Genomic DNA, 23,305 nt, shown 5'->3' on the forward strand with positions numbered 1-23,305 from the left:
TTTTCTTTTTCTTTTTCTTTTTCTTTTTCTTTTTCTTTTTCTTTTTCCTTCTCTTCTCTTCTCTTCTCTTCTCTTCTCTTCTCTTCTCTTCTCTTCTCTTCTCTTCTCTTCTCTTCTCTTCTCTTCTCTGTTATATGTTTGTTGTTTCCAGTTTCTTGTACAATAAACCCAATTAAGAGAAGTGGTGTTTGACAATATGAGGAAGTGTCAATATACCAGACATGGAGATTGATTTCTGTCATTGAAGTTATTCAAAAGTAATCGTTTATCTCACTTTTTGGAGAAGAGAACTTTTTCTGTGTCATCCAGACGACACATCCATACGACTGAAATGTTTTGAAGTGAGTGAATCATCATACACTGTTCCCAAGGTGAAACTGCAGAGTTGGTACAAAGAGGCGTTGGGTCAATTTGTAGCACACGCAGTTGTACTGAGACGAACAAAGAACTCACATACTGTTTGTGGGGCATCTGGCTGTGTTATTAGACAGGATAAAAACAAAAAGTGGTCTAAATGTTCCTGTTAGAAATTCACCATTTTTTTCCCCCTTTTGATCCTCCTTCGGTCCTGCATACGAGCTTGCAGGGCTTTTTCCTTTTCAGAATGTGGTAAACATTTCTTCTTTTGGTTTCAGTCTTATGTTTCTAATAGTACTAAACCAGCCTGCTTTGAGCTGTCTGCCATCTGTGGTGGCAGCGTTTTTCACATGGACATTGCCAGTGTTGTACTGTGCTTAAGAGAAGAGTGTACATTCAGGATGTATTCTTTTTGCAACTGGTGAGAGGCTGGGAATCTTGATGAATAGAAAAAATGACTACAGAGAGGTTTTCATGAAAATCCTTCTGTCTATAACTCAGTGCAGCACGCTTACAGGTCTTGTATGAAATAGGCAAACTCTCTGCTTCTGTTCTGCAATTAAGGATGTCTGTCCATCATGAAAGGGGCTAAAAAGTTGTCCTGGATCAGGAGGTAGGTAAAGCCCACCCTGCTTTCTGAACACTATTTCTTAACTCTGTTAGATGAATCCATAAGGTTTGATGTGGGATTTGACCTTTCCAGAGAGGGAGAACAGCCCACATTGTCTTTTCTTCACTCTTTTTTAACTGGATGGTCTTCATCAATTAGGCAAAGCATTGAGCAACTGAAAAAATCATTGAAGATAGTAAGACCAGATCCCATTTCTAGGTACTGATGAAGCTGTTATTCATGAGCATGTTCTGAACGTGGACTTGAAGCCAGCCTTAGGTTCCATTACTCTGTCAGTTTTCTCCAGCTGTTGTATTACAAGACTGTGAACTCACTGCAGTACCTGCTGTGGAGGCCCTTTTTCAAGTGACCATTACATTAAACAGTAGCTTTCTTTGCTATTGTTGCAAATGATAGCAAAGGGCAATGAAACTGGTGAAGGCTCTCGAGCACAAGTCTTATGAGATGTGGCTGAGGGAGCTGGGATTGTTTAGGCTGCAGAAGAGGAGGCTCAGGGGAGACCTTATCGCTCTCTACAGTGACATGAAAGGAGGTTGTAGCAGGGTGAGGGTCAGCCTCTTCTCCCAGGTAACTAGTGTTAGGACAAGAGGTAATATACTTAAGTTTGCCAGGATGTTCAGGTTGGATATTAGGAAAAAGTTCTTTTCAGAAAGAGTGGTGAGGTAGTGGAACAGGCTGCCCAGGGAGGTGGTGGAATTGTTGTTCCTGGAGACGTTCAAGAAAGGTGTAGACATAGCACCTGGGGACTTGAGTTGGTGGGCATGGTGGTGATGGATTGGATAGATGATCTTAGAGGTTTTTTCCAACCTTTATGATTCTTTGATTCTAAGTCCTGTACAGCTTACATTTGCTTAGACACCTCTGCCATCAGGAGCAGAAGAGATGAATTTGCTCTCAAACTAATATAGCTAATGGTCTAGGTCATTCTCAGTTTCCTGATTTCTTCAGTTTTGGCAGCCTAGTTTTTTACTCTGGTTTAGGCATTTTTCTCTTCATTTCACTTCATAAAGACAGGGTAGGGCAGTGCACTGTGGTTGTACTTGTTCAGCCAAGGCAGTTCTAGTTCCAGGACCCATTCTGCTTTATTAATTCAGATGTCTGTGCTGTTAACAATGGATTGCAAACCTCTGCTCCACAGAGTTGAATCTGCACGTTTACCAGAACTTCTGTTTTTGACACATAACAGCCAAGATGTTGGTTGTCTTTTTGGCTAGGAGCACTCCATCCCTTTGGTACTCAGGGCCATTCTTGTTGGTTAGTGATAAGACTACATCAGACACATGTGTATCCTGATAGCATGTATTCTCTTGGAGATCTTAGAAAAGTGGGCCCTCCTTCCCTTTTAAAGTGTTCTTTATTTATTTGATTTTTGTTTTGAAGGTGAGGAATAGGACTCTTAGATCAGGAATGGACTGGAACGTTGACTCCCTGCAAGTTCAGAGCAGTTTTTAATTTCACTCTGATTTAGAGTAATTCCCAATTCACAGAAATTAACTTTATCCTGCTGGAGTTAATGCCCTGGGAGTCCTGAAAGCACAGTAAGTGGTAAGAAGGAGATTCCTTTAAAGTGAAGCTGAGAGCATGATCCATCTGTCCATTCAGTCATAGACCTGTACTGTTGCTAGCAGTTTTGGCATTCCTCCTATCTGCACACTCCTTTTTCATTGTCACTCAGTTGCAGGTTCTGTTACCTTTTATTTTGAATCTTTTCACGTTACCACTGAATCAACTTCTAGTCGAAGTTGTCCTTTTATTTTGTCCTTTCTAATTTTATATCTGTGTAAAAGTTCTTAAAAGAATTTAAAATTTTAATTCACTGTTTCTGGTTGTGGGTTTTTTTTTTTTTTTTTCCTGTAGTAGTTATGCTTCCACCTTTCTCCAGATTCAGAGTCTAAGGTATTCTGAATCATCAACTATATGGATTGAGATCTTTTACTGGCTATTCTGTAATATATCCTACTCCTAATCATTAGTATGTAAGCAGTTGGAGGAAAAAGTCTGCTGCTTTTGTCATACTGATTCTGTGTACTCACAGTGTGCTCATCTTGAACCAAATCTCTTTTTACTAGCCTCTTTTCTGCTGTTTGTTGTTAGTTTAATGTCCTCCTCACTGATGCAGCTATAGAGATTAACCTTTTGCCATCTTGCCAGATGCATGTTAGACTCTGCTGTGCTGGAATGTGTTTGCTCAGTGTTCAGCAGGTTTTTAATGTTTAGCTTCTGTCTGATCATATAGGCAGAAGTTTTTCTTCAGTGTTTTTTGCCTTTGCTAATTTACATCAGCTGAAAGGATCTGTAAGAATAACACTAGGAGTTTTCCCCTGCCAGGATTGCCAAAATCTTCTGTAATCTGCACCTTCTTGTAGAGATAAGTATTTTTTATCACACCACTTAAAAATTCCCCAAGCATGGATTTCTAATAAGGAATCAGCAGGCCATTGCTTTACTCATGCACTGTGCTGAGTTGTTGCTGATGACTTTTTGCATTCTCAGGATACCTAAAGAATCTGAATTGATGGCTGCTTGTTGCCTGTTAGCTTTGTCCTCTTTGGTTTTCTCTGAGACCCTCCAGGCACGTGTCTTTTCCCACCTGGTTTGCTGGAGCTGAGAGTTAGTGTCACCAAGTCACCACTGACTAAGTAGGATCTTTTCACTTCCATAATTTTTACACTGTTTTCATCGCTGAGCCAGGCTTGTGTCATCAATTTTGCAACAGTGTGTGACCTTGCCCCCAAACTTAGCAACTCTAAACTTTCCTCCAGTTGAAAACAGATCTTCAGCAAGATAACTAGATACAGCATATCTAGTACTCAGTAGTTATTTTGCCTTTATTCATCAACTGGTTAGGGCTGCATGTGAGATAGGAAGAATGCTCTTTCTTTGGACTCTCTGAAGAGCTCCTGATCTGACGAGGTAGGCTGCATCTGTTAGCAGTGTGCCCATTCTGTTCCTTGGCAAACAGGGAAAATTCACCACTTGGGCTGTGAAATGCTCTTTTTGTTTAACTATACTTGTGAGGGTAATTAAAAAAAAAAAAAATAACAAAAAAAAAAAAAGGCACATAAACCAAAGTTGTATCAATTTCTTTCAGTAAAGCGTAACATCCACTACGTTGTCCACTGAAACATCCTTTTCTGAAGGTCTTGGAACTCTTGTGATTGGAGATTGATTATGGAGCGAGGAGGGCTGGTAGGAAGGGATGTAAGAATTTGTGAAAAGGAAGAATCTCTTTTTTTGTGAAGAATTAGGCATGTTTCTACTGCTTCACTAATCTGTGTTATGTGGAATGATCAGTAGTAGCTTGTCACAGACAGCCTAGGAAAACCAAAATCATTTTCTGAATGCCATTGATGTGTAATTTCTAGTTAGGGAATATGTTCTTACTCAAGAAGGGATTTTTGCGTCTTTCAGAATAAAGTAGGAGTTGCAGGAATGTTTTGCTTAGAATCATCGTAGAATAAAAGTCTCTTGTAATTTAAACTCAATCAAAGCTACTTTGAGATGTTAAGAGTAAAATTACAGGTTGTTGGTACCAAGTGGAGAAAATACAGCTTTTTTTTTTTTTTTTTTTTTTTTTTTTTTAAATAATAATTGAATAAGAAGCTAGAATCTGTGAAGGAGTTCAGCTTAGATGCTGATATCACAAATAAGGAACCAGTTACAAGCTTATGAGCAACTCTGCAGTGGCAGCATGTCAAGTCTGAGTCATGGTTTTTCATTGACTTAATCTCCTTCTGAACTTTTAAGCTGATGATTGATTGTTAAACTAGTGGCTTAAGCTGCCCTTCTTTTTGGCTATTTTTCTTCATGAAAAAGCTTAGTTACTCATTTTTGTTTTACCTAAGGCAATTGTGTTTTGTCTGCTCATCATCTATAGTTAAAAATGGTGTGACATCCTCTGCACACAATGGCAACCAAGAACCATTTCAGTGTAAACTTGTTTTCAGTCTTGGTGCAATATGTAAATGGTTCACTTGAATGACTCAGAAAATACAAAACAAACAAAAACATACAATAATTCCTCATTTTACTGAAATTCAACTTCTCACGATTTCTGGAGTCACTAAATCTTCATTTCCTTGAGCCTTTCTGACATGTTTTGTATGGATCAGTTCTGGGATAGCCGTGAAAGTTCAGCACTTAGAGTCAGTGTTGCAAAGTCTCTTGGTGATTGTCCTACTCCACTGACTGTGGAACCAGGTGAGGTCATGTTTTGAAGAAGTTACAGGTGTAGCTGTGTATTGCAGACTGGCTAAGGAGATGCATGTTTGCAGTTTCCAAGAAGTCACCGGTAGTTTAGATCGCTTCCTTACCATGACAGATAAGAGAGTTATGATACTGCTATTGCCTTGTGGATTAGTGGTTGCTCCCAGTCAGAGCAAGCTAATACAGTGAAGAACATAACCCTCTAGTTTTGTGTATCTGATCAGTAAGGTGTCTGTATGCTAGTTTTGGGGATTTATCTCAAGCCATGATGAGTTTGGTATGTAGAAGGTCTCTCCGCAAAGAGGGCTTTGGTGATCATCTTGCTGTTTGGTGGGGGGAAGTTTCACATTTTCTTTTCCGTAATAATTCAGGGCATCCTGGCTAGGTTAAGCTGGTGGCTGTGTCTGAACCAGTATTTGGGCTGGCTGGTCCAGTCTTTTTATTGGGATAAAGTGTGTGGGAGCGTGCAAACTGGGAACTTGGTGTTGGAAATTTCCGCCTTCTTTTTTTTTTTTTTTTTTTTTTGACCATTTTCTTTGATTTCTGGACAGCATCAGTGAAACAGGGTGAGTTCATCTTTTTGATGAGTTTATTTTTGAAAGATGGTGGAGATTTGCATGAAAGAGCCTAATCTGTCCGCTTTGTGCTGTGGGTTATGAGCAGGTTGAAGAGTGTTGGAATATTATGTCAGACTCAGTTTTTGATGCAGCAGATTGTCTTTTGTTATCTTTCAGTTTTCCTTTGGCACTGAAATCTTCAAGTTGATAGTCTCATTCATCTCCCTCATCGTTTCGCACAGGAGTCTTGTAATTATGCTTCTGAGACTGCCTTAGGCCAAGCTGCTTTCCCCAAGAGATGTTTGCTCTGGTCACAGTGTGCTCTGAGGAATTTCCAGATGTTTGAATTTTTTTGTTTTGTTTCAGACTTCGCTTCAGTGTTCTTTGATATCAGCAATGTTTTCTAAGACTGGCAGTTCTTTTTTCCATCCTGGTTCGAGATACATATTAATGAAGTTTCTCTACTTTAGAACTCTGGTACTTTTTTGCCAGTGCAGTTTCCCATTGACCCAGTGGACCACCAGTATGCACAGGACTGGCGTCTACTTTTAATCATAGGCAAAGAAATGAGCTGTTTGTGTCTCCTGGGGTCATGGTGCTTTGCCCAGTGTTTGTGAGGCACGGTGCTGCCTGTGTTGCTCCTTTCTCAGCATTTCGGTGTCAGCCTTCCAGTTGCTATGGGAGCCAGAGGGATGGTTTGTCCTTCCTCTCCTCACTTTCTGCTGAGATTCTCTCATAACACGTTTTTAGACTGTGTAATTTGCATGTGCAAACGATAACCAATGTCCTAATCTGTGCACTTTCTTTCATTTTTTAGGAAAAGTCTGGTCTTTGGCAAAATGCTTTAGGTGTGGCTCTTCAGTCTGCGGTGCTTCTCACAGGAGTTTATTTGCTTCCATAATTATGTCTGTTAGTTTTAATAAGGTCCATTATCACTTGTTTGTCTAAGACAGGTTTGACAGTAGCCTCTGAGTAGGCTTCAGTTGTCTGTATTTCAACATGCAGTGCAGTTGGAGGTGGAAGTTACCTTGTCCTCAGCCATCGCCCAGCTACCCAGAGATAGTGCCTGTTGTTGATCGCCTTGACTGTATTGATTAGTGGTGTAATGCTTCTGTTCAAACACATGCAGTAGTGCCATTTCGTTGCCTTTTTACAGTGAGGTTTTTCTGAACCATCTGCCACATAAAATGTCAGATGTAGAATTGATCTTTAGTGAGGACTTTTGCTTTTTTTGAAGGTATCCATTTGTGATGTTTTAGGACATCTCAAATGGTGCTTTTAAACTGTGGATGGGCTACTGATTTTCACACTGTATTTCCTTTCACCACATAAACACTTAGCTTATATTTGGAAACTTGAATTACAGCTGTCTTTATTCCTCACCCGAATCCTTTGTATCTTGCTGTACAGCTTTGTCATAAGGTGCAGTTTACTGTTCTGGTGTGAGATGTACCACACATGTGGATGGCCTTACAGATCACACATTTTTTGTCTCAGATACGTTAGTGGTAGTTGCTTAAGCAATTTACTAGTTCAAAAACATTTGATTGTTCCATTATATATCAGAAAGCAAATAAATATGTATTTCAAGTTGTATGAATCTTATCTCACTTGCAGGATAAGCCATTTCTGTTCTAGTCCTCTTGCTAATACATGATAATTAATAGCAGTAAAAATCCTCACCTTTGACCATTTTGTTTACTGAGAATGTCTTAAATTTTAGCCTTTTGATTCCATACTTAGTTACCTTATTTGCCTACTCTGGTTTTGTTTGGAAATTGTTCCTGTCTTTTCAAAATTAGTAACTAAAAAGAGTTGTTAGAGAAGAATTAAATCAGTGACATGTGAGATATTGATTAACAAGGAGTAGTGGTCTAGGCACTGATTCATGCTTTATGTAGCATCTAGGGTCAACATAGCACTGTAGATTAGGAAACCAATATAGTTTCATTGTGAAAGAAATAAACATGCAAGATGAAACCGATTCCAGCATAGTCTTCTCAGTCCTTGTTTTTGGTTTTAATGTGCTTGTCCTGTGTGGCAATTGAAGAAAGGTGTGACTGGTGTTTGAAGAAGTGGCTGAAATTATTAGTGCAAATTTTTCATCTATTCTTCCCCAAAATACTTTTCTGCTTCTCTGGGTTTCAGCCAGCAATGGAACACTCTTCAGAAAACTTCACTGATCATATATAGACGTTTGCAAAAGATATTCCTCTGCAGATGATAATATCCTGACAGAAATAACTTCTGTGTTTTCTGAAAGTGTGATAGGATTTCATGTCCTGACCTGGCGAAACCCCAGAGACATCTACAGCTGCTCATTCTGCCTGCGTCTGCCCAGCCTTCCAGGATTTGTGTGTGCCACCTTCTGCTGCCCTCAGAAAGCCAAGGAGGCCACTGTTGAGAAAGTACAGCATTTAGTTGTTCCTCTAAGGTGCGGCTTAATGCTGAGCAAGCAAGTGAACTTTCCTATTGGCCTTGCAGCTCCTTTAAACTCGAGTGTTTGTCTGTAATCTCTGTCCATTCACCTTCCTCATTGTGTACATTTTTATCTTTGATTGTAAATCATTTTATTGACCTAACTAAAACAAAAACTTGTGATTTATTTTTTTCTTATACCTCGTGAAATTAAAATGTTTGTAAGACCTGATTTCACTTACTGTCATGTATTACTTACATGTTAGCTAACTTGTAGCTGTGTCCAGGTTTCCACTGAAGTTAAGTTGTCCCAGTGTAAGGCATTGTAGGAAAATAATAATAATTAAGAAAAAATGTAGGACAGTGTGAAGAAGCAGAACTTCAGTGTATGATTTGGTAGGGAAGCTAAGCTGATTAGCACTAGCTGAAAGGGCTAATTGCTTGCACTCGTGCCAGGTCATGAGTTTATGGCTCTCTGTGTATGGGCACAGACTCTTCTCTTATCTGTCCCTTGCTTGTGAGCTGGTTCAGTCAGGTAACTTAACAGGGAGTTCTGTGCTGGGGGAAGATTGGACACGGGATTGCCCTCAGCTGTGGCAGCTGAGTGTTAGGTCAGTTGGCTGCTGTCACACTGCCCTTCCTAGGGCAAGAAGCAGTAGATTGATGGAGGAACAAATGCTGAGTGCAAACAGTATGAGGACTAGCATTGATGGAATCTTCTTTGTACACCCATTTCACCTGTAGTTTCTTAATTTTGTGTATTTAAAATGTATACGCAAAGTAAATTTTATTACTAATTCTAGAGAGCCGTCTGCTCACTGTTGCTTTAACTCATGTTCCTGCTAACCTGTTTCTGTGTGGCTATCACATTATTTGATTTCATGGAACAGAAAAGATTGAATTAACTGCTGCTTGGAAGGTAGTGTGGAGCTGTGTGTGTTCTGTCATCCCCAAATCAGCTGCCAGATACAGCAGTACCACAGTAAAACAAATAAACATGAAGCTTAAGACCTGTGTAATATTTATATATGTGTGTGTGTGTATACATATATGTAAGTAGCAGGTATTGCCTACATATATTTGTAAAATGTGAATATTTGTGCATTATATTTTTGCTTTATAGATTATACATTTGTATCAAAATATTTACAGTAAAAGTGAGAAGCAGCACATGGGAGGTACATTTAGCGTTTGGCAGTTTTGTATGCTATAGAATGAAATCATATCAGGAGAATAAATGGATTTCATGAATTTTAAGGCTAAACCCAAACCCTCTTTGATTAGGAGTCATATTAAGAGCTCAGTGACTTGTGAGTTTTTGTAAAAGAGTTCCATCAACAAGCTAATAACTACAGCAGAGATTGGTCTGGAAAACAACACTGAGATGCTGCCCACTTAGACCCTAATCACAGGCTGTTATAATGCTGGTCCTGAGCTTTTCAGTATTTTCGTTGTTGTGGATGATAGAATAAATAGTACACTTGTTAAAGTTATAGATGCTACAAAGCAGGGTTGGAGGAGACTGCAGACATTTCAGAACTAGAATTACATTTCATTATGATCCTGAAAAATTGGAACAATTGTCTTTTTTTTTTTTTTTGTCTTTTTAAGGGAATTCTAGGAAGACAGGAACAAAGTCTCATTAGTTGCAAAACAGTCAAGCTCACAAATAAAACAGCGTGTAACGTGCTGAGTAGCAGTTCTGTGGTAAAGGACCTGGAATCATAAAGATGACACTGTTGTGAAAAGCGAGCCCTAATTATAATCTGTATCTGGAAGTACTGAATGTATGAGATACAACATGTCAGTGTCTGGTTCTCATTGTTAGCTTTTGTGAAACACTGAAGTAAATGCTATGTGTCATTGGTTTCACACTTGTTCATGGAATAGACCATGTACATTTAGTTGCATGACACAGTAGCGTGAGCCTGTGGTTAGCACGCTGCTTATGTGTGTATTTTCACATTCTGCTCAGATGAACTTCAGCCTTCCAATTGCTGTTTGGGTCATTAGCTTCTCCAGCTGTGTTGCTTTTTCCCATGGAAGCTTTTCTTTCAAGTCAAGTTTTTGCTGTTTGCAATGTTCACATTTTGAAAGTACATTTAACCTGAAAACTTTATGCTTGTCTTTCTGCCTTCCTTGCTGTCTTACCTGTATTTTTTCTTTCTTTGCTTATTAGATTAGTTTTACATACTCTAAGAATCTTTTTACCTCAGCATTTCATTTGTATCTTATGTCCCTAATTGAAGGATACAATGTATCCTTGTATGTTCTAGAAAAGCAGAGGATAATCTTTAGGAAAAACAGAAGTAATTAATAGTGTAATGTGTGTGAAGCTTTTGAGTGTGACGTGGGTTGTGCTCAAAAGAGGACATTCATGGGGCATTCATTTTTGTTAAAAATATTCTGAATCTATGAATATAACTAAACTAACATATTCCAGCATATAGAAAAAATAAATGGAATACTTGACAGTGATATTTTCTCTTTAACGTCTGAGGGTTTTTTGTTCTGTTTTTTAAAGAGAGAGAAAAATTCATACGTAGCTTATACATCATTGAATGAGAAAGGTAATACTGAATTGCCTACGCCTACTGACACCTGTGTCATTGCCTGGATACAAGAGGCTTTGAAAAGCTGAGGTTAAGAAAAATGCAGTTACAGTGTATTTACATCCCTTTAGGAGTCTGGTGGGGCCTTTCTGGTGTAGCCGTGTAGCACAGACTAAGAGGAAAAGCACTGCTGTATTTCAGAAGGCACCGCAGGCTTTTGGCTCTAACTACAAAACTTGTGGCCTCGTGCCTACGGACTTCAGCTCTGCGTACATATCTGCAATGAGGACTGCAAGGCAACATCATTGCTGTGGTGTTGGCGTGGCAATTGGGGACTTCATAAAGGAACAAAGCTGGCAGTCAGCAGCTGCACAATAAAGATTTCCAACAAAGATCCAAGTGTTTAACTTTGTGCACCACGAAGAAAAACTCCTTTGTGGGCCCTTTGATGTATCAGCCCCACGGAGGGAGCTGGTTAGCCACTTGAGATGTGTGCCCTGTTCCGGCCGTACCCGTAATGGCTTAATGAGTTAGCCCTCTTTTATCTGCTGGATTTTTCACAGATATCCATGCAGAAGATTTGCAGTTGTTTTGGTTATGTAACTGGGTTTTTGTCTTTGACAGCTCAGTAGGATCTCCCTGCCTCGAGCCCTGCATTTTGGGCTGGCTGTGAGTGGCTCTGTGCTGTGGGTCCAGTGTGTGCTCACTGCTCCTAGAATGCCATGACACTGGTACAGAGGTGGAGATGGGTGGGAACATATAGGTTTTCTCTTACATCAAAGTTTGTTTAGCTGATAATGTGTGAAGGATGTTAGAGCTGTATGCTCTGTTGTCTCTGTTGCAGTGGGTTTTTAGATCTGGTTACAAGTTAGTGATCTGTGTGTCTCACCTACTGTGGAGTTACACCTTGCAATTACATTGACTGCCTGAGCAGCTCTGTTTGTTCAGGTTAATTTACAAAACAATTAATGGTTTCTTCTAGGAGCTCTTCAGCTTTGGACACGTAAGAAAAGTAATAAAATAAACAAAGCTCCACATCTCTAATATGTTGTGATGTTATTCTCATTTCCTACATACTTGATGGCAGTACAGAATGTCTTTTTTTTTCTCTTAAACTTTATTTTATTCCCTTTTGTTCTCCATGATCTTATTACCAAACTAATTTTTTATCCTTAATAGAAAAGGATCAGTCCTATGATGGAAAATCTGTGGTGGAAGATCAGTACAATAACAGCTATAAATATATCTCATAAAACACAGTTTTTATTTGAGTAATGGTATGTTCTGCTTTCTTGAAAAGAAGAATAAGCTCTAAAAATACTGGAAGCCAGAGGGTTACTTGAGAACTGACAGGGCTGAGGAGTTCAGAAGTATCTCATACAGTATCATATGAGTGATCTTTCTTACATTCATGGTTGGAAACTAAATTGCTGTAAATAGTCTAAAGTGTTCCTTAAGCTTTAATTATAATTATGATTTTTCATATTACTTATGTTGATGTCACTTTAAAGATGATGTTTAATAACTGTGGCCTGATTCTGCTGTTATTTACTTTGATATTTACAATTAAGAAACTTTTTGAATTGATTCTGATTCATATAAAATATTTGAAATGAGTATTAAATACATAGTTATATCAAAGAGTTCTATATTCTCAGTCTTAGGTCCCTCTAATAATACTGCTGTATTCTATGACACTTTCTGTTAAGTGACAGTAAAATGTTGGCAGTCTGAATTTAGTCCTTGAGTTTGAACACATGAAGTGTTTGAATGATCTCAGCTAACTGTGCATGTATTTTTAAAGTCTGTCACTGTTAGCATTTTACTTAGGATATTTATGAAAAGGACAAATAATTGCACCTCAGCTTCATTTCTAATTATTATGTTTTCCATTTTGGCTTTCCAGAGATTAAAAATCAATGTGCCTTCCCTAAGTAATATAAATAGGCTTCCAATCTGAACATCAGCTTCAAAGTACAGTTTCACAGTAATATAATTTTCATTATATAAGTGCAGCTGTGCTGAAGTAGTCCTACTGCACAGTGTATGTAGTCATGTGGGATTTTATTCCAAATAGTGTTTCCTTTTAAGAACTGATACTTGGGTATTTTAAAAAAAGATTTGAGAGGGAAGGGTTCAAAAATACCAATTTAATCACCCAAAAACTTGCACGAAGCCTACTTGTTTCAGTAACATCATAACTAGGAAGGGGTTTTTTAGGTGTTAAATGGGATTTTTGCTCAGGAATAGAGAATTACCCAGCAAATGTAACAAGGAACTGCACAGTGGTGATGCTCCGTGTGAAGTATGAGGTCACACTTTGTGTCCTCCTGCACCTTGGTCAGAGGGACCAGAGCTGCAGCCAGCACAGGTCCCAGATCCCAGACAGTGTATTGGCTGTTAAGAGATCATCTGCACTTAGCGTGTATGAGCCTTGAAAATACACTTGTTATCTGTTATTGGATAGGAACAAGTGACAGTATCAGGCTGTCCTGTTTGGATGAGATGATTGGGATCTGGCGTATTCCAAGGTGAATGCTTTAGGCACTGCATTTTCGGCAGTACAGGAAATCTGTGGTACCTGTGCTTATTTATGTCAGTATTGAAGTGTTCGACCTGTAGCCTGGAAAAGTAATTGTTCAGAACTTACTTTCTCTCTTTTTTTTTTCTTTTTTTTTTTCTTCCTTTTTATCTGTCTGTTTTCTAGTTTGCTAACAGAAAAAAAAAAAAAATAGGACTTTTCTCCAGTGGCCCTCTGGTATTTTGCATGCACTTTACTTGGAAAACTTGCTACTGCAATTTGTTGCAAATCAGTTCTCGGAGAAAGCAGCCACTGCTGATTTCACCAATAGGAGAGCTGTATGGAATATTGTTCTAGAGCAGTCATTCTTTCTGCTGTTCTTTAGGCCACAGTTAAGTAACAGAACCTACAGCCAAGACACGTGGGTTCTGCTCTGGTGCTGTTCCCTGACATTGAGCAAACCTCTCTGTTCCTCTGTACATTGCTTTGGAAGTAATTTTTGCAGGGCCATGACTTCTGTGGATAGTTCTGTGACCCAGATACAGTAGCAGAAAGAAATGTTGTTGATATCAATACTGTCATTTGATATAAAAAATGCAGAAGCACCCAGCTCACGCTGATTTGTTTATTGTAGTGATACACAATGGCGCAAGTTAAGATGCAGACAACAGCAAACCTGTCCAGCCCTCCCATGTCCCCCATGGTGCTACCCCTGCCAGTTACAGCCGCAAACACTCTGGGCCTGCCTTCTGCCATGAACGGATCCATTCCGGAGTCAGCTGCCAGCTGCAGCAGCCCCACTGCTGGCCTTGCAGACCCCGCACCCGCCAGCAACCCACCAGGTAAGGTGTCCTAATTGCATTCAGTGTGAATGGCTGAGGGAGCTGGGATTGTTCAGCCTGGAGAAGAGGAGGCTCAGGGGAGACCTCACTGCACTGTACAACCTCCTGAAGGGAGTTGTGGTGAAGACGGGTTTGGCCTCTTCTCCCAGGCAGCAAAGAGGACCTGAGGAAATGGCCGCAAGTTGTACCAGAGGAGGGTTAGGTTGGACATGAGGAAAAACCTTTTCTCTCAGAGGGTGGTCAGGCACTGGAATGGCTGCCCAGGGAGGTGGTGGAGTCGCCGTCCCTGGCAGTGTTCAAGAGGCGCCTGGATGAGGAGCTGTGGGATGTGGTTTAGTGCTTGTGTAGCAATGGTAATGGGAGGATGGTTGGATAGATGATCTTGAAGGTCATTTCCAACCTTGTGATTCTGTGATTCTGTGTTCAAGAGAGTCGTTTTGTTCACTTGTTAATTAAAAAGTAAAGTAAATATATATAAATATTTTAAAAAAGGGAAAAAAAAGAGGTCTTAAGGAGGTTAAAAGTAATGAAAGAAGATTCTGTAGAAAAAATTTTTGTCTGAATTGGCTATTTACTAAGTTAAGGTTCTTTAGTTGAGCCAGATTTACAGTGAAGTGCTGGTTAATAATATAAAAGCTCAGAAAAGAACATGTCTGTTTTGTTGCATTCTGAGTATCTTTTACAGAGAAGTTTTAGTTGTGCAGGAAAGCCTCCAAGTATATTTCTCTTCCCTAGAACAGAATGTCTTCAGACGGCTTGGCAGTATTCAGTGTTTCCTTTGTAGCCTAATAAGTGCAGTATTCCTATGCTGAACTGGGTATAAAATACAGAAATGTTATAAAAAGTGAACAGGGAAAGCATGTGCTAAGGTTAAATACAAGTAACCTGAAAAAAGAAGAAAGCTAAAAAATGCTAAGGCAGAGTACATGAAGTAAGTAGTCTAAGGAAAGTAGAACAAAATCCTTAAATGGAGTGTAGAAAGATCATTGGTAGTGCTTTGAGCGTGACTTTATTATTATGAGAAAAATTGAGAACTGGGAAGGAGAGACCATAGAGTTTCATCTGTGTTTTATATAGCAACCTTCAAAGTGTTGGCATGTTATTCTGAGAGCACAGTCAATTCATAGAACTAGTTATACTCCTGAGAATGAACTTTGACATTGGAAGTGTGGCATATGCTTATGCCCATCTCCACTGTCATCTTTTGTAGGGACATTGTGAAAATATATTTTTTAAATTGCATGTTTTCAAAATGATCATTATGTAGTGCATATTATCTTATGATTAATATGTAAAAGGTATTTAAACACTGAATTTGGCATATTTGCAAAAAAATATTTTTAGCCAAAGTATTTTTTTTTTGAACATTGTACTACTATTGCAAAGTTTGCAAAGTTATGATGTGTACCTTTCTCCACAAAAGCTTTACAGACTCTTTGTTCGCAGCTCCTCTCCAGGATAACATGGCAAACCCCAAAGAGAAAACTCCAATGTGTCTGGTAAATGAGTTAGCCCGTTTCAATAGAATTCAACCCCAGTATAAGCTTCTGAATGAAAGAGGGCCTGCTCATGCCAAGGTAAGGTCACACTTCCAGGTTATGAGCCAGATGTTGAATGGTGAACAAATTATGTCTTGATCTTGATAAGCACGACTGTAAAACACAACTATGCTTCTAGTGTAAAGGGTTTCTTGCACTTATCTATTTTGCTTTATTATTTTCAATTTCAAAAAGTACGTCTGTGTTTCCTTTTGAGCTCTGACTTATAATTTGAGTTTATTGTTGGTCTCTGTAAAGGCCTCCTGAGGGTATCACCACCTTTTCTATATCATTTTGGAGTGCGTGCTTTTTAAATGTGTGAGTCCTTCTCTCCAGTTGGTGTGCCTCTGATGATAATTAACTGAATTTCTTTCATGGTAACGCAGGCTGCTGTGGAGCTAGTTATATATAGTGATAACAAGACTCCTAATATGATTCTAGAATTAAAGTTTATAGTGAGCTGGCAGTTCTTGTTATTTCTCACGTTGATTTGGATATCTGTCTTCATTTTGTAAGTATGAATTAGGATGCTTTCAGGTTACAGGGAACACAGCGGGATAGTCTCATAGTAATCATTTCAAATCATTTTGAATATCCTCCACCATTAGGCACTCTCTAGGGGGGGAGAAAGAAGCCTGGTAAAGTCAAAGAGAGAAAATGCCATAATTAATAGCTGCATTGTACTGAACAATTTCAGGAGTGACAAAACCGAATACAACAGTGGGCTTGAATTTGCAGATTAGTAAAGTTTCAGACAGCAGTGAGATCCCCTCGTGCCTTTTGGCCCTCAATTCCCTCGCCCATCATGTCAGATAGTGCAGAGCTGATGTAGATTCTTGACGTTCTGATTTGGCTGCTGTTGTGCATACTGCATGCTGGTGGAAGTGATGTTAGCAGGTACAGGGCTGATGAGATTTGGCAGGCTTTCAGGATCACTCATCAGAAATGAGGATTGAGGTTCTCATCCTCCCCCGAAAGCATTTGGCATCAGGTGATTCACAAGTTGGTTGGCTGTGGGTTGTGATGTATTAAGTTATGCTTTCTGTAACTTTTTCCTATGGTGTGGCATGTTCATTTTGTTTTCATGACTGCAGTTAAAGTGCTGCAGTCATGCAAAAAGCTGTGGTTTGGGGGTTGGAACTTGATGATCTTTGGGGTCCCTTCCAATCCAAGCCATTCTATAGTTCTATGTTCTATGATTCTGTGATACGAGTTGTATTACATTTGTATTGTAACTTAACTTTCAGCAGTTCAGATAAATTCATTGCTATTTTCCTGAATCATTGGAATTGAGCCTGTGTTAGCTTCACTTTTGAAAGACAGATTTTCCATGAGTTTCTTAGTTTTTCAGTTTTTCAGTTCACCTCTCATTATTTTTAATTATCCTCATAGTGATCAAAAACTGTTACGTGCTGTACAGACTGGCTGTTGCTCAGAAGAATGTTAAGTGTAATTTTGTCCTGTGCAGCAAGTGAGAATGGCACAGGAGGAGGGAGAATAAAGAACAAATATGATAATGCAGATTGATATACCTTTAGCCTTTGGAAAGCACAGACGTGGAGATTTTGGATGTGTTAGCAGTTCTATGTAGTGTGCGGTTTAGTTTACCTGATAAAGTGTGTCAATCAGTGCTAGAGAACATGACGTAAAGGATGTGTTGCTGCATTCCATTTAAGGAATCTCACATTGCTTTGTTCAAACCCATACTGTGTTACTGTCCGGTAGTGGTTTTCATGATTTTCAGAGATGTATTCTACCAGACAACAGCCTCTGTTATGGTCATGATAAATTCCTATATATTTTTTTTTCTGCTTGTCTTTGACAAGCAAGATTTTACAGCGAGGATGAAATGGGATGCTAGAAACTGTGGAGCTGTGAGAGAAGCGATATTTCTTAACAGTCTGCTTAGAATGTCTGGAGGTCTGCCCACTTTCTGAAAAATCCGAAGCTCTTTATTAGCATTAACTATGTCTCCAGGTGGATTTGTCAGATGGATATCATCCTTTGTCGTGTACTTCTATGTCAGCGGCATCCCAGTAGACAAACTTGAAAGAAAGAAAGACCAAGGAAATGAAGCAGTAGCACAGAGATGTGGGCAAATATTGAGGGACATAGCACTTAAAGAGGCTGGGGAGAAGGAGCGAGTTTGGCGTGCAGAAAAAGTGAGGGAAGAATTACCAAAGTGAAGGGGGACTGATGTCAAGAATGCAGCACAGTGAAAACAAGCACAAACTCTTTGCATTTCTGTTGTCTTGTCACCAGGTAATCAGGTTAAACATAGGGAATAAATGCTTCCACAGAAAATTGGTGAGAAATGCTTGTCTGTTCGTAGCAGAACTGTGAGCTTGAGCATTAGCATTTGAAAATTTCATCGGCTATTTCAGACTTTGTTTTTAGCCAGTTTTATTCCTTTAATTAAATTCCTGCCTTCTACCCATTTCATTAATCCTATTCCTACCTATTCTGCTGTTTGCTTATTTATTTTTTCTTGGAGAAAAGTTTTATGAGAAGTGTAAGTAAGAAGGCTAGAGCTTCAAGTACAGAAATTTACTGAGCAAGTCCTTCATTAACTTGAGATGTTCCATTTTACTGCTCTAACAAATAAATAAGGGGTTACAGGCAGTTAAATAGCCATTACTGATCATATTTTTATTGGCTATACTTCTTTTATGAAAGTATTACACCAGTACTTTCTTGCAAAATATGTATGTATAAACTTCAGAAGCAGAAAAAGAATCAGGTCTGTTAGTAATAAGGATATATGTTTATTGATTACTTACATAATTATGGGTATTTAGCTGTATTACCTACCTTAGCTTTCAAGTCTGGGGAGTAGTGTTTGGCAGAATGCAAAAGTAAGAGACTTTTTTCATTTCCCCCTCACATATGAGGAAATTGTTATGAATGCTGTGAAAAAGTGAAATGATGGTAGGAACTGTGATCCAGGGTCTTGCACCATGCTTCTGAAGCTTGCAGTAGGCCAAGATTCAGGCCTACAATTAGGATAAAAGTATGAATTTATGGAATTGAGTTCAAATGCACTGTGTACATGTGTTAAGAGGCTTCAGTTCACATGCCTGTGTGCAAGTACTTGATAAACAGCAATATATGTAAAGGCAGATTTAAGGGTTGTCCATTATTCCTATCTCTAGATACCTGGTTCCAAATCTAGCTAATTTAAATCATTTTAAAACATACAGAGCAAATAACTATCCAAATGAAAATTCTGCTTTATGCTGACTCTAATACATAGATTTCTTTGTGCTTGCCTCCAGTAAGTTATATCTACCTCAGAAGATGGGTTATCATAATTTACCATGTGTATCTGACAATTATATCCTGCTGTATATGGTTAGAATTATTATGGAAAAGATTTGAGTTTCATATCTTTTCTCCTCTTGTTGTTAGATGCTCAATTTTAAACAGAACATGTACATATCATTCAGAAGATAGATGCTATCTGGTATCTTAAATGTGCTTTCAGATTTACATTCACAGCTTGCACGGGCATAGATACTGCTTGGAATAATCCTTTATCATAGATTTTGAAGTGTGTATTGTTCTATCAGCCACCAATTTCTGAACTGTAAATTTTTCTATACTTCCTATCTTTACTGTAGAATCCACATTATAGAGCTATAGTTTTCATTCAAAAAAGATAATAGTTTTTTTCCTTTGTTACCTTGTATCATTGCACATATATGAGTTGCGACTCTGCCCTTGCAATATGTGGGTTATGCAAGAAATCCTTTCACTGTGTACAAATATTTTGGCCAAATAATATGCTGTCTTGAAGAGTATGCAGTCATTTATCCAGATTACATATCAATTTATATTCAGATTTATTACAAAACTGCATGGTTTTAGTAGCAGTCTTTACTTGTTATTGACAGGTGGAAGTGACTAAGTTAAAAAGTGTGAAGAAATGTGGTCTTAATTGACTTGTATACAGTCTTCCATGACAGTTTGCACAGTTATTATTATTTGTTTTTAAGAGTATTCTTTTATGATGTTGCTGTTTCACTTTGCCATCTGAAACACCAAATGTTGTCCTCTGTTAAGGAACCACTGATCTCTGTAAGAATCAGATGTGTTATCTGAGAGTTTAATATAAAGTAAAGAGGTGATGTATTCTCTTCATTCTCATAGGTTTTCATACAGATTGATGTATGTGCAGTCATAATCTTGCCAGTGTTCACTTGTTTTTTGTCTTGAAGATGTTCACAGTGCAGCTGACTCTTGGAGAACAGACATGGGAAGCTGAAGGAAGCAGTATTAAGAAGGCCCAGCATGCTGCTGCTAGCAAAGCTTTGAATGAAACTACTCTTCCCAAACCAACTCCTAGACCGCCCAAAAATAATGTTAACAATAATCCAGGTATGACATAATAATTCTTGTTGAAGAGTTGGAATAGTATACTACTGATTAGTAAGTTGAACAAGATGTAGGTTAAGTTGGCAGATAACAATCAACCTAGTTCTTTTACAGACAAGATTAATTAAGAACCTCTGCTGGGTTTGCACAGGAGAGTTTTTAATGAACAGACTAAAACAATTGAATGTAAGTGAATATTGTGTACTTAAGATTCAACTGTACACAAAGTGATTGTATGTGATCAACAGTAAACAGAAAAGATAGGAACAAATTGACCAATATTGCCATGGCAAAGGATTTTTTACAAAAGAGGATTATTTTAGCTATTTTTCCAATGGAAGAGCAAAATTTACCAAGTCTAATCCTCTGAAATTATGTCTGGTATAAATGTAAGCTGAAGTTTTGACATGTTTTTTTTTTTTTTCTATGAGGGGTAGTTTCAGTTTCTGGCATTATACACTTTCCTTCTTAGCAACCTGTACTATTAAAAAACCTTAAACAGCTTTAAAAGTTGTTTGAACAATTAAAAGAACATACATTGCTGTCTTGCATCATTCATCTTGAAGCATTACCTGTATGTTGCCTTCTATACACGAAGCACCTTTTGAGTGGCTGACATTTCAGCTGCATGATCAGTTCTGTCTTATTTGAGAAAGTTAGTAAAAAAAAAACCTGTTCCTAACTTTGTTTCACACTAATATGAAAGAAGGAAAATAGTGAGGAAAAAAGACAGAATCTTGCTTTCTTACTTGCTTTTCTTTCTTTACACTCCTCTTCACTTTTTGTGTCTATTGGGCCTACTCCTTTCAGGCACTTTCTTACAGTGGAGTCATTTTGCAGTTAATGTCTGGGCTGTGAGAAAGCAGGACTAACTTTCCCTTAGAGGTTAAGAGTATTATCCTGAGCATTAGACATTAAGGATTGTTCACTAGTGATGCAATAGTATTCTCTTGCTCCTTTGGAGATCAGTGCATTGCTTCTCCAGGATGCTGGTTTGATCCTGTGTCATTCACAGGGTGTTTTTAGCTGTTCAGAAAGTGGTAAAATCTCTGTAAAAATGGATCCTGAGATTTGATTCTTGACATAGCACAGAACCTCTCAGCTTCTAGATTTTTTTTGGGGGGGGCTTTTAGCATGCTTGTAAAGGGAAAAGCTGCAAATAAAAGAAATAGGCATTAAAAGAATTTATTAAAAACTGTATCATGTAATACTGTATTTTGCTTTAAATACAGTGTATTGTATATTCAGAAGAGAAGGCTGCAAGGTGACCTGATAGCGGCCTTTCAGTATCTAAAGGCGAGCTGTAGGAAAGAAGAGGACGGCCTCTTTAGCAGAGTCTGTGGTGACAGGGCAAAGGGAAATGGTTTCAAAGTAAAAGAGGGTAGGTTTAGTTCAGATATAAGGAGAAAGTCTTCTACAGTGAGGCACTGGCACAGGTTGCCCAGAGACGTAGTTGGTTCCCCATCCCTGGAGACATTCAAGATCAGGCTGAATCAGGCCCAGGACAACCTGATCTAGCTGTGCACCTGTTCATTGCAGAGGAGTTGGAGTAGATGACATTTACGGGGCCCTTGCAACTCAGGATTTTGTGATTCTATGATCTTCTTGTCAAAATGATATTTTTCCATTTTTAGTATATAGCTGGATTCATAGCATCCTTGCTTTGGAATGTATTTCTTTGGAATATATCAAAATTGTAGCTGATGTAGTTTCTGAATAAGTACTGCATAAAAACTTTCATCATTTGATACATTTTAACTATTTAAAAGCTAGATTCAGTTGTAATTGTAAAAATATTTTGAGAAAATAATAACTCCTTTTTATTGTAATGTATGTTTAGCTCCTTCAAGGTTTTGTTACAACAGGGAAGTGAGGAATATGGTAGATTATTGTATTCTTGAAAAAAAATGTATTCAGATGAGGCTATAGTGTAGCTTCTTGTTTGGCATGGATGCAACTGGGCAAGTGGTGGTGGTTTTCTGTTTTTGTGTTCTGTCACCAGTAGGTGGCTGCAGAGGCACTCATGTCCAGTAGTTCCAGTTTGTTAGATGATTCCTGTTAGATTGTTTGTAGTCCTAGTCTGAGCCTTTGAAGACTTATAAAGAAAATATTTTTTTTCCAACTTCTGTCATAACATTACTAAAGGACTACCAAAATGTATGTCACTGCCTGTTTGTTTCAGTGCCTCTTTACTTGATCTGTGATTTTATTTAATGGTATTCAGTGGGAAGAAACATTGCTCTTTTATTTTTATAATTTCAGATTGTATTTTATTATAAGCACTTTGCAAAGATTAATTACCAGCTTGATTATTATACTGATTTTCTCTTTCACTTATGAAGATCAGTCTACTGAAACTGCATAAAGTCTTCAATATTCTCTCAATTGCCTTTGATTTAATTGGCATCTATATTCCCATCTTGTAGAGGTGATGAAATGTCATTGTAGCTATTTACATTTTAATTTAAGAGCAACAGATAGCTTCTGAGTTTATTACAGCTCTCTTGCTGCTCATCTCCATCCTGGGTGTGTGTTTTGCAGCATTCATGGTTTAAGTACCTTATGTGTACTCTTTTCTTTCCTCAGGCAGTATAACTCCAACAGTGGAGCTGAATGGTTTGGCTATGAAGAGAGGAGAGCCTGCCATCTACAGGCCATTAGATCCAAAGCCAATCCCCAATTATAGAGCAAATTATAATTTTCGGGGCATGTACAATCAGAGGTTTGTGCTTTTTCCATTATTTGATCTTTTTTCTCAGTTCTTTGCTAATGTGCATTAAATCTTTATAAACTTCATAGAATATTTCAGAGTAAAATAAAACTAAGATTTTACTAAGGAGAGTCTGTGCAGCCTCATTTAGAAGCGCACAAACTGCTTTTTAAAGAAGACAGGCACCCAAAGCTTGAATGAAAGAAAGGTATGTAAAAAAATTGTTTCTATTTTTTTTAATGTGCAAATTGGAGTTATGGTCTCCAGCTGTGGCAATAAGGATGCAGGGCATTAACCTCAGAGAGGGCTTTTTATTATTATTATTATTATTTCCTGTCATACTGTTGAGATCCTTAGCACGAGAAGTGAAACAGTCTTTTCTTAGAAATTGGTTATAAAATTAGGAGGGCTGCATTTTGAATGTTAGCTTGAAAACACTCTCAAGTTTCCAAATTTTTACCATTCTGCATTGTCAGCTATCTCAATTCCTTAATCTTCAGTATTCAGTGAGTAAAAATCCTTTATTTCACAGTTTAGAAGCCTATATTTGGAAATCTCCACTGATCCTGTAATGACAGTAGTAACTTGGAATAATCTTT

General features: G+C 38.3%; 1 protein-coding gene across 3 annotated transcripts in view; it reads left to right on the forward strand.

The window, feature by feature from the left end:
- STAU2 (staufen double-stranded RNA binding protein 2) overlaps positions 1 to 23,305 on the forward strand; it is a 166,289-nt gene that overhangs the window by 5,020 nt on the left and 137,964 nt on the right. For all 3 annotated transcript variants that reach the window (XM_042839471.1, XM_042839465.1, XM_042839479.1), the window contains exons 2-5: positions 13,877 to 14,084; positions 15,531 to 15,661; positions 19,840 to 19,999; positions 22,583 to 22,718. In XM_042839471.1, the coding sequence (XP_042695405.1) occupies positions 13,886 to 14,084; positions 15,531 to 15,661; positions 19,840 to 19,999; positions 22,583 to 22,718 (626 nt within the window). In that variant the 5' untranslated portion in view covers positions 13,877 to 13,885. The remainder of the gene's footprint in view (positions 1 to 13,876; positions 14,085 to 15,530; positions 15,662 to 19,839; positions 20,000 to 22,582; positions 22,719 to 23,305) is intronic.

Source organism: Centrocercus urophasianus, unplaced genomic scaffold (genome assembly GCF_019232065.1).
Source record: "Centrocercus urophasianus isolate 14NV4802_14NV808 unplaced genomic scaffold, USGS_Curo_1.0 seq_11, whole genome shotgun sequence".
NCBI lineage: Eukaryota > Metazoa > Chordata > Aves > Galliformes > Phasianidae > Centrocercus > Centrocercus urophasianus.